This window comes from Rana temporaria, chromosome 1, assembly GCF_905171775.1.
Source record: "Rana temporaria chromosome 1, aRanTem1.1, whole genome shotgun sequence".
NCBI classification, from domain to species: Eukaryota; Metazoa; Chordata; class Amphibia; order Anura; family Ranidae; genus Rana; species Rana temporaria.
This window is the reverse complement of record NC_053489.1, coordinates 525,196,001-525,214,089: the sequence shown is the minus strand read 5'-3', so window position 1 is coordinate 525,214,089 and position 18,089 is coordinate 525,196,001. Positions and strand designations below refer to the sequence as shown.

Genomic DNA, 18,089 nt, shown 5'->3' with positions numbered 1-18,089 from the left:
TATCCATAGTAGCCTATCTAGACGACCTATTGGTAGTAGACCGGTCAGTGGCCGATCTAAACTCAGCGGTACACAGAACCGTAAAATTTCTGGAAACCATGGGTTGGGTTCTCAACCTGGACAAGTCAGCCTTAATGCCTGTGCAAAGGCTCGAATATTTGGGTCTACTCATAGACACAAAGCTAAAGAGGGTCTTCCTGCCCCAAAGGAAGTTCGAGGCTTTAAGAGAACTAGTTCAACTAGTCAAAGCAAAGCGTCAGCCTCCCATTCGCCTCTGTATGAGGTTACTGGGAAAGATGGTAGCCGCGTTCGAGGCCGTCCCATTTGCGCAGTTCCACTCAAGGGAGCTTCAACATGCCATTCTGTCCGCTTGGAACAAAAAGGTTCAAGCCTTGGATCTCCCTATGTCTCTCTCCCGGTCAGTCCGGCAGAGCCTTTGTTGGTGGGTGGTTCCCCGGAACCTGCTAAAGGGGAAGTCCTTTGTTCCCGTGACATGGCAGGTTGTGACCACGGACGCCAGTCTGCTAGGCTGGGGTGCAGTCCTGGGAGGTTTGTCTCTCCAGGGGAAATGGTCAGCCTCCGAGAGGTCTCTACCCATAAATCTGCTGGAAATTCGAGCAGTCTATCTAGCCCTGTCAGCTTGGTCAGACAGGTTGAAGGGTCTTCCGGTCAGGATTCAATCAGACAATATCACTGCCGTGGCATACTTAAATCACCAGGGGGGCACAAGAAGTCGTGCAGCCCAAAGAGAGGTGAATCGAATCCTGACCTGGGCAGAGAAATATGTCCCATGCATATCTGCAGTGTTCATTCCGGGAATAGACAATTGGCGAGCAGACTACCTAAGCCGCCAACAGGTGCTTCCAGGGGAATGGACTCTTCACCCCGACATCTTCCAGAGCATTTGTCAGAGGTGGGGAACACCAGATGTCGATCTCTTTGCATCGAGGTTCAATGCAAGGGTGGGCAACTTTCTGTCCCGGACAAGGGATCCACTTGCTTACGGCACGGATGCACTGGTGTTCCCATGGGATCAGTTCTCCCTAATGTATGCGTTTCCTCCGCTGCAATTATTACCCCGTCTTCTTTGCAGGGTAAAGTCGGAAGGAAGACCAGTGATTCTGGTGGCTCCAGCGTGGCCCAGAAGGGCCTGGTTCGCGGACATTGTAAGGATGTCCGTGGGGCAACCGTGGTCCCTGCCGCTTCGGCCAGACCTATTGTCCCAGGGGCCAATATTCCATCCTTCCTTACCGTCTCTCAATTTGACGGTCTGGCTATTGAGTCCCATATCTTAAAGAAAAGGGGTCTCTCTAATGCGGTGGCATCTACTTTGATTAATGCCAGAAAACCGGCATCCAGACTTATCTATTACCGAGTTTGGAAATCTTATGTGGCCTGGTGCGAGACCAGGGGTTGGCATCCCCGGAGGTATCTCATTGGCAGAATTCTGGAGTTTCTGCAGTTAGGGGCGGACATGAAGTTGGCCCTAAGCACCATTAAGGGCCAGATCTCGGCCTTATCGATTTTTTTCCAAAGGCCACTAGCTACACATTCCCTGATCAAAACCTTTGTGCAAGGTGTGATCCGGCTTAGTCCACCAGTCAAGATTCCCTTGTGTCCATGGGATCTGAATCTGGTCCTTTCTGTCCTACAGAAACAACCATTTGAGCCCTTGGCTCATATTCCTTTGGTCCTTCTGACCAGGAAGGTGATATTTTTGGTAGCCATAACCTCCGCCAGGAGGGTTTCGGAGTTGGCGGCCTTGTCTTGTAAGGAACCGTACCTTATATTCCATAAGGATAGAGTGGTCCTACGGCCCCACCCGGCTTTCCTACCTAAAGTTGTTTCAAGATTTCATTTGAATCAGGATCTTGTTCTCCCGTCTTTTTTCTCAGAGCCTAGTTCTGCAAGGGAGAAGTCTTTACATACGCTAGACGTATTAAGAGCAGTTAAGATCTATCGTAAGGCTACTGCTCAGGTCCGGAAAACTGATACATTGTTTATCCTGCCAGAAGGTCCCAGATGTGGGCAGGCAGCGTCGAAGTCCACTATCTCCAAATGGATTCGGCAGGTCATTACTCAAGCCTATGGCTTGAGGGGAAAGGTTCCCCCGTTTAAGGTTAAAGCACATTCCACTAGAGCGGTGGGTACTTCCTGGGCAGTGCATCATCAAGCCTCCATGGCTCAAGTCTGCAAGGCCGCGACATGGTCGTCTGTCCATACTTTCACTAAGTTTTATCAATTGGACATAAGAAAGAATGAGGAGAGCGCCTTTGGGCGCAGTGTGCTGCAGGCTGCAGTTTGATTCCTCATGTCTGATGGCGCCCGGCTTATTTCTTGGGGTCTCCCTCCCCTCATAGCATTGCTTTAGGACGTCCCACATAGTAATTACTATGCTTCTCTGTGTCCCGTGATGTACGATAAAGAAAATAGGATTTTTATAACAGCTTACCTGTAAAATCCTTTTCTTTTGAAGTACATCACGGGACACAGAGCACCCGCCCCTCTTTTGGGGTATTTGGGACACTTATTGCTTGCTACAAAACTGAGGCACTCCCGGTATGGGAGGGGTTATATAGGGGAGGGAACTTCTTGCCTTAAGGGCGTGCCAGTGTCCACACCTGAAGGTACTCTCTATAACCCACATAGTAATTACTATGCTTCTCTGTGTCCCGTGATGTACTTCAAAAGAAAAGGATTTTACAGGTAAGCTGTTATAAAAATCCTATTTTTTTTTTGGCGCCTTAACTTTAGTCAGCAAGTGTATTGCTGTCTAAAGTATGGCCGTCGTTCCCGCGTCGAAATTTAAAAATCCACGTCGTTTGCGTAAGCCGTCCGGTATTACCGAATTACGCTACGCGCGTCGCCGTTCGAAAAAAAGACGTCACGGCGCGCAAAGCACGACGGGAGTTCGGAAACGGAGCATGCGCGGTAGGTCCGGCGCGGGAGCGCGCCTAATTTAAATGGCACACGCCCATTTAAATTGGCCCGCCTTACGCCGGAGGCCGCCGGCGTAGGTTTTCATCGCAAGTGCTTGGTGAATCAGGCACTTGCGATGAAAACTTGCGGCGGTGTAACGTATCTACAATACGTTACGCCGCCGCAATTATTCGTAAAACTGGCCCACAGTGAGTATAAGGCCGGGTACTAACGAGCAAACATGTACGATGAAACCGGTCCGCCGGACCGTTTTCACCATACATGTCTGCCAGAGGGCTTCTGTACGATGGCTGTACTAACCATCGTACAGAAGTCCGCGCGTAAACAATACGCGGGGCGTGTCCGGGTTGTCGCCGCGACGATGACGCTGCAACGTGGGCGGGCCTGCCATTTAAAGGCTTCCACGCATGCGTCAAAGTCATTTGACGCATGCGGGCGCTCGGACATGTACGGTAGGTCTGTACTGACGACCGTACATGTCCGAGCGGGCAGGATTTCAGCGGACGGTTTTAAAACACGTCCAGGAATATTTGTCTGCTGGGAAAAGGCCCGGCGGGCAAATGTTTGCTGGAATTCGGCCCGTTCGCGCCTACACACGACCGAACATGTATGCTGAAACTGTTCCGCAGACCAGTTTCAGCATACATGTTTGGTCGTGTGTACGGGGCCTAACAAGCATGCTTTACTGCATATACAGACTGATTTTACTGTTGTGGGTTTAATAACTCTTTAAAGTGATACTAAACAGGAAATTGGTAATTGTCATAATTCATTCACATAAATCATACATATCATGGCACTGTATTTTTTGGGGTTTGTTTTTTTAAATCCTGTAAGTACCTTATTGCTGCAGCACTGTTATGTGGTCACATGATCTTTCCCAGTTCTTTAGCATCGGCAGAGAAAGATCTTTAAGAGAGGCTTCTATTACTCTGCTGATGTGGGCTGCACAGATACAAAAAAAGGAGGAAACTAGGAGCTCAGAAGGGAACTGAAATTGAGCATGCTCCATAGAGGACACCAGCTGGTTTACACAATCTCAGCCTACAGTGGGGACACAGATACCAGATACCATGGGAGGGATAACTGAAGGCGGGATCAATCAGGTATATTTCATTCTACACAAAACAAATACTTTAGTGGCTTTGTGAGTGTAAATGGGTGAAAAACAAGAAACACTGCTCAGGTGGGTGAATCCAGATAAATGAATGAGTGAAATGAATTGAAGGACTCGTCTGAAGGGTGCTAGCCACGGCTCGCCCACCGTACAAACTGTAAAAAGGAAGAAACAGCTGCACTTCAAGATGATGAATATTGAATATTGGGAATATTGAGTCCCTCCAAGTGACACCACAGGAAAATCGACAATCAAGGCAGACATGTTTCACACAGTATCATGTGCTTATTCATTGCCTGTGATTCATCATCTTGGAGTGCAGCTGTTTCTTCCTTTTTGCTTTGTGAGTGTACGCACTCTGTTATATAGCATGTAATGAGAGCTTAAAGTGGTTAGAAAGTTCAAAGGGTTTTTATCTTCATGCATTGTATGCAATAAGATGTTTGTTATTTTTAACATGACACTTTAAGGCTTTAGAATCACTTTAAATGCATGTCTCCTATTTAGTTTACCTTTAATTGGCCTTGAGAAATGGAAGTGCATGGCAGTTTTTAAAGCTAGCTTGATGAGCGTTTATTTTGGATACTCAAGTGTGTGAAGCAATTTTTTTTAACTGTTTACATGAGGCCTGATGGAAGTCAGATCGTGACTGCATGTGCCGCTGACCTTAATTTCCTGTGCACAGCTTTATCTTTTTCTAAACATCTTTTGGGTTATTGATTTACAGATTCATGAGTAGGCATCTTTTCAACTAGTTTAAATGTATTCTGAAAAGTAGCATACAAATATCATCTGACATTGATGTGTACACAAAAAAATGTGTTAATTTTATTAGGTAGTTATGTTGCAAGCTATACTAATTGTGTTAATCATATGTAAGATGCATGGTCTAGTATTTAGGCTAGGATGCCTTTAAAAGTCCTTTTAATTGTTAAGGAGATCTTCAGATGGCCAGATGCTAATTATTATAGTTTAATTTTCAGGAAGGCTGGTATATAATTTTTCTCTATAAATATTAGCAGCTTAATGAGAATAAATGTGCTCATGCATCAGTGTTTTGGTGACCTTGTCCGCTCCTGCACAGAGTGATATAGAGTGGGAATCCATCAATCCGCATTGTACATGTGTATAAACACTCTCAACGCTCCTCTTGTGATGAATTAACTTAATGTACTGTGTCTACTATTCCTGAGCATTTAATCATGCAGTGATATCCAGCATTTTAAAAGCTACATTGAAATTCCGACGTGTCTTCTGTCCAGCGGCAGTTTTGCATACAAGGGGAGAAAGGGAGAAAGTTTCTGAGGTTTAGTTGAGGACAATGCTAAATGAATGTTACTGAAATTAGAAGTTAATCAGGTATCTACATTTCACTAGAAGTATGCAAGGCCTATGGCAGGAATGATTTCACTATATGATAGGTCATGCTATGAAATATGTTCTTGAATGTATACACTGAAAAATCAGGGTAGCAACAGGGTTGCAAAGTGCCCTAAAACAGCTGCTCCATTCACACAGGCTTTCACACTGGAGCGATGCGCTGACAGGGAATCAGAAAAAGTCCTGCCAGCAACTTCTTTGGAGCGCATTAGGAGTGGTGAACTCACCGCTCCTGCCCATCGAAATCAATAGGCAGCGCTGCCGTATTGCCAGCAAAACTCTGCACTAACAGCACTTTGCGGGTGGTTTTAACCCTTTTGCGGCCACTAGCGGACACAAATCCGACGATAAAGTGCCGCTAAAAGTAGCAGTGTTTTACCGCCGACGCTCGGGCGGCTCGATGTGAAAGGGCTCTTAAGATAAAAAAATCTGTGTGCAGCCTCTAATACTTACCTGAGCCCCCTCTCTATCCAGCAATGTCCATGAACGCTTTGGTTGTCCGGTACTCTCCCTCCTGATTGGCTGAGACACAGCAGCGGCGCCATTGCCTCTTGCTGCTGTCAATCAAACTTGGGGGGGGGGGAGACAGGGGCTAGGCCTAGACACAGCTCCGTGTCTGAATGGAGACACGGCGCTGCAGCTCGGCTCGGGTGCCCCCATAGAAAGCTGCTTGCTGTGGGGGCCCTCAACAGGAGGGAGGGGCCAGGCGCTCCAGCCAAGGACCTGAGAAGAGGAGGATCCGGGTTGCCCTGTGCAAAATCACTGCACAGAGCAGCCAAGTATGACATAAAAAACAAGACTTTACAATCACTTTAATTGAACATGCTGAAGTAGGGCTGGTCATACATTATACAATTTCCTTATCCGATTTCCCTTAGATTTACCTTCAACTGTGTAATACAAGGGCCTGCCTCATTGCATACAAATTAAACGTGTTTAGGTTTTACCTCATATTATATGGTTTTGGTAAATCTAAAGTTAAATTGTACAATAAATTTGTATAATGTATGGCCAGCCTTAGAAGCTGATTGGCTACCATGTACAACTGCAGCAGATTTTGCATTCTCCAGTTTTAGTAAATCAACCCCAAAGTGTCAAAGGGATGGACATATTTTTAAGAACAGCAACTGTGTACTTGTAATTTTGAGCCCTTACTCCACATGTTGTTTGCTGATATTATGCTTATCTGTTATAAACAGCATTGAGCTTTTGTATTCTTGATCCAGAAATCAATTAATGTCACTGGAATTAGATTTATTTCTTTCCATCAGACATAATTATTATTTGTGAGTTTGATTTAATTCTATAATGAATGCATGACATGCCAGTACGATATTATAGCAGCAGATGCCTATGGCAACAAATTGGTCATGATTGAATAGTTCAGAGAGTCATATGCCAAATGACCAGATGTAATAAGCCAAAAAGAGAAAATGCCTTTCACTATAACATGGTATGTTATTTTGCAGGCTGGTTATCAAATTACTCAACAAAGGCTTCCAATCGCAGTTAATGGGCTCCTTACATACCGCTATCCAGCCGGAAAAAAACTGAATGATATGGTCACCAAGTGCGTCAGGATTAAACAGATCCAGCTGGAGCAAGATAGTGGCAAAAGTCTTCATGATGACTCTAGGAGGCAGACACTCATTGATCTAAACAGAGCAGGTAAGTGTTTACAGTAGTGTGGTGATCTGTATTTGTTTGAAAAGTTGGCTCTATTTCACTGTTCATGTAGATTAGAGTTATGTTGGCTATACATTTTACGAAAAATCGGGCGAAAATTAGTCGTTCAGACAGTTTGTTCGTTTTTCGAACAGTTAATGGGCACAAAATCGATAATCGTTGGGATGTTTTTGAGCCGAAAAAACGAAGGACAAGTTTGAAAATTTTCTGCCGAACGAACGATAAATCGGAAGGTTAATGTGTTTTCCGTCCGAACTTTCTGCACTAGGTATATGTAAAAAAAAGGACCAATTTTTTTTAATTTATGTCCACTGAACGATTTATCGGTCATTACATGATGGCACTATCGTTTGCGCTCACGACCGAACGTTCGTTTTTCGAAAGTTCGTTCGGACGATTTTTCGTAGAGTGTATGGCAAGCATTAGGCTTTAAAAACTTCTAAAATACTAAAGTAGAGTATAAGGCTTTATGTACACTTGAACTACTTTGACCACCAGCCACGGCAAAATCATGCCGCAATTTTGTGTGTTTTGCGGCTGGTGGTCGGGGGGGGGGGGGGGGTTGAACCTCAGCCTAAACGGAGCAGCACTTTAACAATCCTAAAAGCCTATGTGTACATGGACACATACAGTAGGCTTTTATAGGGTTGGATTTAGGAGCTTTGCCAAAAATGCCTAAAGCTCCTAAACTCAAGCTGCTAGTGTACATGAAGCCTTAGTGCCGGTTCACACAGGGGCGACCTGTCAGATGACTTAGCCAACTGACAAGTCGGCTCCATGAATTGCAATGGAACCATTCTAATAGGAGCGACTCAAGTCACCCCCCACTTAGAAAAATGTTCCTGCACTACTTTAGGGCGACTTTGGAGTGGCTTGCATTGACTTCTATACAGAAGTCGTTTTGCAAGCTGCGCTGAAGTCGGCTTCAGAGTCGGATGACTTTAAAGCCGACCATGTGTGAACCGGTACTTAGGAGTATAAAGCAGGGCTGTGGAGTCGGAGTCGGGGGAAATTTTGGGTACCTGGAGTCGGAGTCGGCAAACAATGCACCGACTCCGACTCCTACTAAATTTAGATTGGAATAAAAAATAAAAAAAAGCAAGTTTAAATGTCCCAATTCACAAAAAGTTATAATTAATGACTTCTCTACTGTAAGAATAAAGACCAATGCATGCAGTGCCTCACGTAACCGCAAAACGAACACGTTAAGTGACCGTGAAGAAGCATGCTTTTCATGTGCTTCACTATATGGCACGCAAAGCACAATTAGGAGCGGCAATACTTATACTTTCCATAGTGTTGTGTTCTGCTTTTACAGGGAACGCATGTTAGAGAACCAGTAAGTGTCCAAATAAAAAAATTCCAACAGGAGTTTTATAAAGCACTAAAAGAAGTTGAAAAGTATGATCGCTCATCAAAACTTACTGTTGAAGAAGCCATCCTTGTTTATCCAGAGATCGTTAGTGATGTGGCCAGAATAGTTACTGCAATGCCACCCACCCAAGTCAGTGTCGAAAGATTATTTTCAGCCCTAAAAATAATAGTCTGACTTAAGAGCCTCTATGAAAGAGGATCTGGCAGAGGCAATTCTCTTCCTTAGAACTCTACATTGAATTGATTTGCATTTGCTAAGCCTATAACTACATTTCAAGATTAATATAAACCATTTCTAGGTTTTGCAGATTTTGTTTTTGGTTCATTATAGATAAGCTTTGTTTTTGTTCTAAAACAACCAAATAATGTGGTTTGTATTTTTGAACTGGTAAAGATCCTGTTCCTGATGTTTATGCCTGCTGCTACTATCCAGCCACTTGATTGTTTTCATTGTGTTTGTCTTTTGCTTAAACTGTGCAATACAGTAGACTGTTGGCTTCCCAGCCAGTAGTCCTGTGGTAGGTTGTGTTTCTTTCCCTCAAGGAATGTATAAAATACATTTGCATATTAATACAGAGGAGTCGGAGTCGGGGAGTCGGAGTCGGAAGTACATAAAACTGAGGAGTCGGAGTCGGAACATTTATCTACCGACTCCACAGCCCTGGTATAAAGGGCGTGTCAATAAAAAACATTTTGTAATGCTGTTTGATAAACAAGGACTTTGCAAATTCTTAATAGCCTGGTAACCAACATACTTGACAAAGTTAAAGTGATTGTAAATCCTCACCTTGTAAAACAACCCATTCAGTTTAACCACTTAAGCCCCGGACCTTTAGGCAGCTAAATGCCCAGGCCAGGTTTTGCGATTCGGCACTGCGTCGCTTTAACAGACAATTGCGCGGTCGTGCGACGTGGCTCCCAAAAAAAATTGGCGTCCTTTTTTTCCCACAAATAGAGCTTTCTTTTGGTGGTATTTGATCACCTCTGCGGTTTTTATTTTTTGCGCTATAAACAAAAATAGAGCGACAATTTTGAAAAAAATTAAATATTTTTTACTTTTTGCTATAATAAATATCCCCCAAAAACATATATAAAAAAAAAATTTTCCTCAGTTTAGGCCGATACGTATTCTTCTACCTATTTTTGGTAAAAAAAATCGCAATAAGTGTTTATCGATTGGTTTGCGCAAAATGTATAGCGTTTACAAAATAGGGGATAGTTTTATTGCATTTTTATTAATAATTTTTTTTCTACTACTATTGGCGGCGATCAGCGATTTTTTTCGTGACTGCGACATTATGGCGGACACTTTGGACAATTTTGACACATTTTTGGGACCATTGTCATTTTCACAGCAAAAAATGCATTTAAATTGCATTGTTTATTGTGAAAATGACAGTTGCAGTTTGGGAGTTAACCACAGGGGGCGCTGTAGGAGTTAGGGTTCACCTAGTGTGTGTTTACAACTGTAGGGGGGTGTGGCTGTAGGACTGACGTCATCGATCGAGTCTCCCTATAAAAGGGATCACTCGATCGATAGGCCGCCACAGTGAAGCACGGGGAAGCCGTGTTTACATACGGCTCTCCCCGTTCTTCAGCTCCGGGGAGCGATCGCGACGGAGCGGCTGTAAACGAATAGCCGCGCCGTCGTCCCGCATCGCTCCGCGAGGTAAGCCGCACGCAGCGGGGGGGGGGGGGGGGGGTCCCGATCGGACTCCCCCACCCGCTAGAAGGCAAGGACGTATATATACGCCCATCTGCCTGTACGTGCCATTCTGTGGACGTAAATAGGCGTGCGGCGGGCGTTAAGTGGTTAAAATAGAAATGAAAGATAAAACATTTTTGTATAAATACAAAAAACTATAAATACTATTTTTTTTATTTTTTTTTTAATGAATCACATTCTCTCTGTTCTCAGCTGCATAAGAGCTGGGGGAAGGAGAAGCAGAAACACACTGAGCTTCCCAGTGAATGGCACCGGAGGGTGGTGGAAGCAGATAAGCGGAGCTTCCACTTTTGGATGGAACTCCGTTTTAAGATCCTGGTTACAAACTTTTATATCCTATTAACAGCATTAAGCATACTCTTTAACAAGAATAAATATCCATTTAAGAGTTAAATATACAATACAATCCAGATTGCTGCAGTTTTATTTACTGAATTTTATCAGTTTGTGCAAAAAAAAAAGCAACTGCCTTCTCTACTGTGTAAAGTGTATTTTGCTATCCCTTTTATGCAATTGAAAGGCCAAGCAAGACTGACATCTTCAATAAACTGAGGCCCCGTACACACGACAGAGTTTCTCGGCAGAAACTCGGTCAAAACCCGGATTCTGCCGAGAAACTCTGTCGTCTGTACAGTTTTGGCTCGATGGAGCCGCCGAGGAGCTCGACGAGAATATAGAGAACATGTTCTCTATTTTCTCGTTGTTCTATGGGAGAAGGCGTCCCGCCGAGCTCCTCGGCGGCTTCATCCCAGAACTCGACGAGGAACTCGACGTGCCAAGCACGTCGAGTTCCTCGGCCGTGTGTACGGGGCCTTAGGCTTAGACTTGTTTAATTCAAACTGAGATTCTAGGATTACCATTCAGAGGATCATGATGGTGCTGAGTTTTTATGATATCATTATAAAGTATTGCAGTATGAAGACTCAACTGTGTAACATGGCCTCTTATTAATTCTGCATCTTGGTGAACTGCACAACTTCACCCATATATCACCCTTTCACGACAGTGCGGAGGGAAAATGACAGGTTTGTGTTGCTCAGAAGCTGATCCCAAGGAGAGGGCTGAGGGGTATTCAGGTTGCTGCCATTATTTTGACAGTGGAAATGTCAGAAGTGCTATAAATCCTGGGACAATTTTTTTTTTGCTCATTTTGGAGTGTTTATATTCAGTTTAGGAAAAAGCATTGTTTTCCAGTTTTTTTGATGCCTATGCTAGTCCCCTACATAGACTTCTATCGGCTGCCCATACCTTAGCTCAAGATATAGTTAATATTTCACAGTCCACTGACGTTTCCCCCATGACAATGAATGAGTTACGATTGACTGCAGAGGCATATCATATGTATAATAAAGCCCGATGTTTAACTTTATAGGAATTGGACTTATGGAAGTTGTAATGGAACCTGACATGACGTGTGGAGAGGAAGCCGCGGCTGCTGTCAGGGAACTTCAACTTATTCTGCAATCTCTTGGAACAAGTCTTGCAAACATGTCAGGTAAAGGTTTCATACTCATAATATTATGAATCTATTTGTTGAAACTTTTTGTTGAAATCTATTATTATCTATTATCTATCTATTATGAATCTATTTGTTGAAACTTTTACAGAAGAAAGGCTCATTGATAAAGCTTTACACAGTAATAAGGATCTTTATTATCAATCACATGACTTTAATTTTCAGATCTCTTTGTGTAATTAGAGAAGTTCGGGATTTAAAAAACAACAAAAACGATTATATTTACCTATGTGGATGCAGCATCAATCTCGTGCTGCATCTGTTCCCCACCAGCTCTGCAGTGAGAACTGAGCGATCAAAAACCACTGATCACTCAGTTCTCTTCTCCGCTCTGAGCAGAGAGCTGTGACTGTCAGTCAGCGGCTGTATGCTCTCCCCTCCAGCGCTCACTGGAGCACTGGGCTGTGGAGGGGGCAAGAGGGGCTCGCTCACAGTCTCAGCGGGATCCCTGAGAGGCTGAGCCAGATGCCGGTCCAGGCACCTGGGTGTATTCCGACCCTGGACTTGTTAACCACTTCCATACAGGGCAGTTATACACACATCCATACCAGGCCTATTCTGGCACTTCTTTCCTACATGTACAAATCATATTTTTTTTGCTAGAAAATTACACAGAACCCCCAAACATTATATATGTTTTTTTAGCAGACACCCTAGGGAATAAAACGACGGTCATTGAAACGTTTTATCTTGCACGCCATTTGCGCAATAATTTTTCAAACGCCCTTTTTTTGGAAAAAAATTGTTTCATGAATTAAAAAAATAACAAAACAGTAAAGTTAGCCCAATTTTTTTGTAAAATATGAAAGATTAGGTTACACCGAGTAAATAGATACCTAACATGTCACGCTTTAAAATTGCGCACACTCATGGAATGGCGCCAAACTTCGGTACTTAAAAATCTCCATAGGCAACGCTTTGAAATTTTTTACTGGTTACCAGTTTAGATTTACAGAGGAGATCTAGTGCTAGAATTGTTGCTGGCACTCTAACGCACGTGGCGATACCTCACATATGTGGTTTTAACGGCGTTTACATATGTCGGCGGGACTTGCGTGTGCGTTCGCTTCTGCGCGCGAGCTACTGGGGACAGGGGTGTTAAAAAAAATATTTTTTATTTCTTTTTTTTTTTTACATATTTATTTCTTTTTTTACACTTTTTTTTTTATTTTTTATTTTTTATTATCACTTTTATTCCTATTACAAGGAATGTTAACATCCCTTGTAATAGGAATGTGTGTGACAGGTACTCTTTATGGAGAGATGCGGGGTCAATAAGACCGCACATCTCTCCTCCAGGCTGGAAAGCATGAAATCGGTGGAAAAAAATTCACCGATCTCATGCTTACGGTTGCTTAGCAGCCGCAATTGCGGCTTTGTTTACTTACGGGGACCCGGGCGTGACGTCATCACATCGCGCCCAGGTCCTCCGACGGTCATAGAGATGACTGGTGACCATCTGGTCACCAGTCATCTCTATGCTTCCTGCCAGCGCCGGACGATTCGTTCTCCGGGCCCCCGATGGCACGGGAGAGCCCGGAGAAGCACCGGATGGCGGCGGGAGGGGGGGATGTCCCCTCCCGCCGCCTGTAAGAACGATCTAGCGGCGGAATCGCCGCTATGATCATTCTTACGTTGTGCAGAATCGCCGGCAGGAGAGAAGGATATCTGAATGATGCCTCTAGCTGCAGGCATCATTCAGATATCCACCCGCAAAGCCCAGGACGTCATATGACGTCCTCCTGGATCGAGGAGGGGTTCCTGCCGCCGTCATTTCACAATGACGCGGTAAGGAAGTGGTTAAGTGACGTCAGCCTGAAGTGACTGAATGGTCACAGGAGTGCAGAACGAACTGCACCCCTGTGATCATGGGAGAAGTATAGCCAAAAAGCTTTAATTATATTCTCCTTTGAGTGTTATATATTTAGATGCACATTCGTTTATTAACCCTTTCACGGCAAAGCCTATTTCTGACATTTGTTGCTTGTAAGTTAAAATCAGTATGTTTTGCTAGAAAATTACTTAGAACCCCCAAATATTATATATATTTTTGTAACAGAGATTCTAGAGAATAAAATGGCATTGCAATATTTTATATCACACTGTATTTGCGCAGCGGTCTTTCAAATGCCAAAAAAATTACTTTAATGAATACAAAAAAAATCGTGATTCTCATTTTGTCCAGAATCATGCAGCTCTACAGTATGTTATCAAAAAATACTAGAGAAACATTTGCATTCATCAGCCCGGAAGCTGCGCATGGGATGTATTTGGACATTCCAACATGACAATGATCCAAAACACAAGGCCAAGTCGACCCGTCATTGGCCACAGCAGAATAAAGTGAGGGTTCTAGAGTCGCCATCTGAGTCTCCTGACCTTAATATCATTGAGCCACTCTGGGGAGATCTCAAACGTTCAGTTCATGCAAGACATCCCAAGAATTTACAGGAACTTGAGGCTTTTTGCCAAGAGGAATGGGCAGCTTTACCATCTGAGAGGATAAAGAGCCTCATCCACAAATACTACAAAAGACTTCAAGCTGTCATTGATGTTAAAGGGGGCAATACGCTGTATTAGGAACTGGGGTATGTAAACTTTTGATCAGGGTCATTTGGGGAGTTTCTGTTGCCATTATGACTTAAAAAGAGTAAACACAGTTGATTGATAATAAATAGCTTCAGCCAAACACTAACCATGAGTGAATTAAAAGTTTTGTGTTTATCATTCATATTCTGCCAGTGTATGTAAACTGATGAGCGCAACTGTATTTATTTTACAAAAAAATAAGGTTAAATTTGAAAAAGTGTATTTTTTCTCAAGCACTTGGGATATTAGGATTGTGTAAGAATCACTTGGTAATAAAGACTCTAATGTGCTTTGGCACACTTTACCCTTACCCAATGCCCTACAATGCCATCTTGGCAACCTAAAAAGAGGTAAAGACATTTAATGGTTTGGTTAGGATAGGTTTATTTTAACATTCTTCTACCTAAGAATGTGGTTGTAATTGCCTTCAAAGCAACCCTATTGGAATCTGGAAGTCCCATATATCTTGCCTCTACCCCATTGCCAAAATAATGAGTACAGGGGTACATTAGAACCCTGTTCTACTAATTCCCAACTATACACATGCACACAACATGACAAATTTATTTAATATACAGCCCGAATTACAAATAAGTTGGGGCGCTATGTAAAATCGACATAAAAACATAATGCAATAATATGCAAATCTAATGAACCCATTTATTCACAATAGAAAACATATCAAATGTTTTAAACTGAGAAAATGTAACATCTTAAGAAAAAAAAAAGGTAATTTTGAAAATCATGGCGGCAACACGTTTCCAAAAAGTTGGGACAGGGCAACAAAAAGTTGGCAAAGTAAGTAGTACTAACAAGGGAGAGTTAGAAGAATAGTTTGCAACTAATTACCGTATTTATCGGCGTATACCGCGCACTATTTTGCCCTGAAAATCAGGGCAAAATCGTGGGTGCGCGATATACGCCGATACCCGCTTTCCCGCCACGAGTTTGAATACTGCGCCGGCATATACCGAGTGCAGTACACTCGTGAATCTTCGGGCAGTCTCGGCGCCTCTCGCACTGACGTCCTGAGTGTACAGGACGTCAGCGCGACAGTTGCCGAGCCTGCCCGAAGATTCACGAGTGTACTGCGCTCGGTATATGCCGGCGCAGTATTGTTGCTGGCACTCTAACGCACGTGGCGATACCTCACATATGTGGTTTTAACGGCGTTTACATATGTCGGCGGGACTTGCGTGTGCGTTCGCTTCTGCGCGCGAGCTACCGGGGACAGGGGCGTTTTAATTTTTTTTTATTATTATTATTTATTTATTTTACATATTTATTTATTTTTTTACACTTTTTTTATTTATTTTTTTTTTTTTATTACTTTTATTCCTATTACAAGGAATGTAAACATCCCTTGTAATAGGAATGTGTGTGACAGGTCCTCTTTATGGAGAGATGCGGGGTCAATAAGACCCCACATCTCTCCTCCAGGCTGGAAACCATGAGATCGGTGAAAAAAATTCACTGATCTCATGAATAATGCGGCTTTGTTTACTTACGGGACCCGGGCGTGACGTCATCACATCGCGCCCGGGTCCTCCGACGGTCATAGAGATGACTGGTGACCATCTGTTCACCAGTCATCTCTATACTTCCTGCCAGCGCCGGACGATTCTTTTTCCGGGCCCCCGATGGCACGAGAGAGCCCGGAGAAGCACCGGATGGCACCGGATGGCATGGAACCGCCGCTATGATCGTTCTTATGTTGTGCAGAATCGCCGGCACAAGAGATAGATATCTGGATGATGCCTCTAGCTGCAGGCATCATTCAGATATCCCCCTTCAAAGTCCAGGACGTCATATGACGTCCACTCTGGATGGTAGAGCCACTTTGTGGACGTCATATGACGGTGGCTGGTATTGAAGTGGTTAAACCTAACTAACCCGTCAATAGTCACTGGTCAAGGGGTTTGACTAGGATTTTTATAGGCACTGATAGCAGAGGCAAATAATATCGTAAAAAATATTTATTAGCATAAAAAACTATACAATGTTAAAAACATTTGGGACAAGTCCCACAATATAAAACAGCAATGTCGGTAACAAAAAAACGTTAAATATCTTGTTTGGGGTGGAGCAGGTCACAACCTCGACTGGTTTCGCGGAATTATCGCTTCTTCAGGAGGGTCTATATAACATGTAATATAATATACAAAAACAAGCAATATTATATAAAACATAATAAACATAGGATAGCATTGTTTTGTCATTGTAGAACAGTCAAGTGTCAAGGGAATGTAAAATGCTCACCTAGAAAGGTTCATGGACCAGGCATGGGCTCAAATACTCCTCGCGGCGTACGAGGGGGAATAATGTGATAAGCTCTGCTAAAATAAGTAAAATACTTAGTATTGCACTTAAAATAGGTAAGTGAGGGAAAGGGACCACCGCATGTGAATGTGGATGGGAATGCACACGTGAATGGAGGAGGGAGGGGGAAGGACAAGGAAGAAGGTTGAGGAAAGGGAAATGTAAAGGGTGGAAAAGAAGGGGGTGTAGTGGGGGGTTAAAGGGGGAGGGGGGAAAAGGGGGAGACAAAAACAAAGGAAAAAGGATAGGAAAGGAGGGGGAAAAAGAGAAAGAGAATAGGGGAGGAGAGAACAGGAAGATTCTATATTCAAATATTTTGGATGATGGCACATTGATATATATTTTTCACCAGCTTTAATTGAGGCTATACTCAAAGTTTTTGCATAATCTACAGTACATAATATCATCATAAAGAATCTGGAGAAATCTCTGTGCGCAAGGGACAAGGTTTAAATGCAATACTGAATGCCCGTGAACTTTGGGCCCTCAGATGGCACTGCATTAAAAACGGCAATGATTCTTTGATGAACCGCATGGGATCAGGAATTCTTCCAAAAATCTCTGGCTGTGAACAAAGTTCATCTTGCCATCTAAAAATGCAAATTAAAGCTCTATCATGCAAAGAAGTAGCGATATCTGAACATGATCCAGAAACACTGCTGTTAAGACCTGCAGTGGTTATGGTACTGCGGCCTTCTTTCCATCCCTCAATTGCCGAGCTTAAGTGATTATTGCTACCATAGGAGGTAGAGGGATAGTGGAGATGAATGCAGTTTCCAGGATGATTCTTCCCAATGGTTAGAATATTCCCCCAAACATAAGCCAAGACTTCATGAAGGGTGTATCAGGCATAGAACAACTTTATTGAGAAGGCAGGCTCTTGTATACACCAAAAAGAATACTTGCAGTAATCGGATGGACAATGACACACTCCACCCACAACATCCATACAATGGGTACTAATGAGCCCCCAATGCACATATTTTAGGAGACAGACATTCTGTCTCTGGGATAATCTACATGAGTTAATTACTAATCATTTAGGTGACAAAAGATAAGCTCTTCTCACCTGCTACACAATACACATTTATCATCAATCGAAATTCACAAAATACAGTGTCAATTAGCATCACACTATGAAAGGTTCCTGAGAGCCAGACTAAGGTTTATTTATATGACAGTAGCAGATGACATTACCACAGCAAGCTTTTATAGTACACCCGCCTTCTCTCTGCCTGGGAGAGTTTCTCCTGGAAAGGTACTATCGATGCTGAATGATATATAGAGGTTTTAGAGCAGCATGTGCTCCCATCTGGACAATGGGGTTTATTTACTAAAGGCAAAGCCACTTTGCACTCCAAGTGCACTTGGAAGTGCAGTCGCTGTAGATCCGAGGGCGGCATGCAAGGAAAATAAAAAAAACAGCATAATTGCTTGTACAC

General features: G+C 43.3%; 1 protein-coding gene across 1 annotated transcript in view; it reads left to right on the top strand.

Annotated features, from left to right (window-relative positions):
- GATB (glutamyl-tRNA amidotransferase subunit B) overlaps positions 1 to 18,089 on the top strand; it is a 167,360-nt gene that overhangs the window by 60,244 nt on the left and 89,027 nt on the right. Inside the window, exons 4-5 of the mRNA XM_040331899.1 lie at positions 6,907 to 7,105; positions 11,596 to 11,718. Coding sequence (XP_040187833.1) covers positions 6,907 to 7,105; positions 11,596 to 11,718 — 322 coding nt within the window. The remainder of the gene's footprint in view (positions 1 to 6,906; positions 7,106 to 11,595; positions 11,719 to 18,089) is intronic.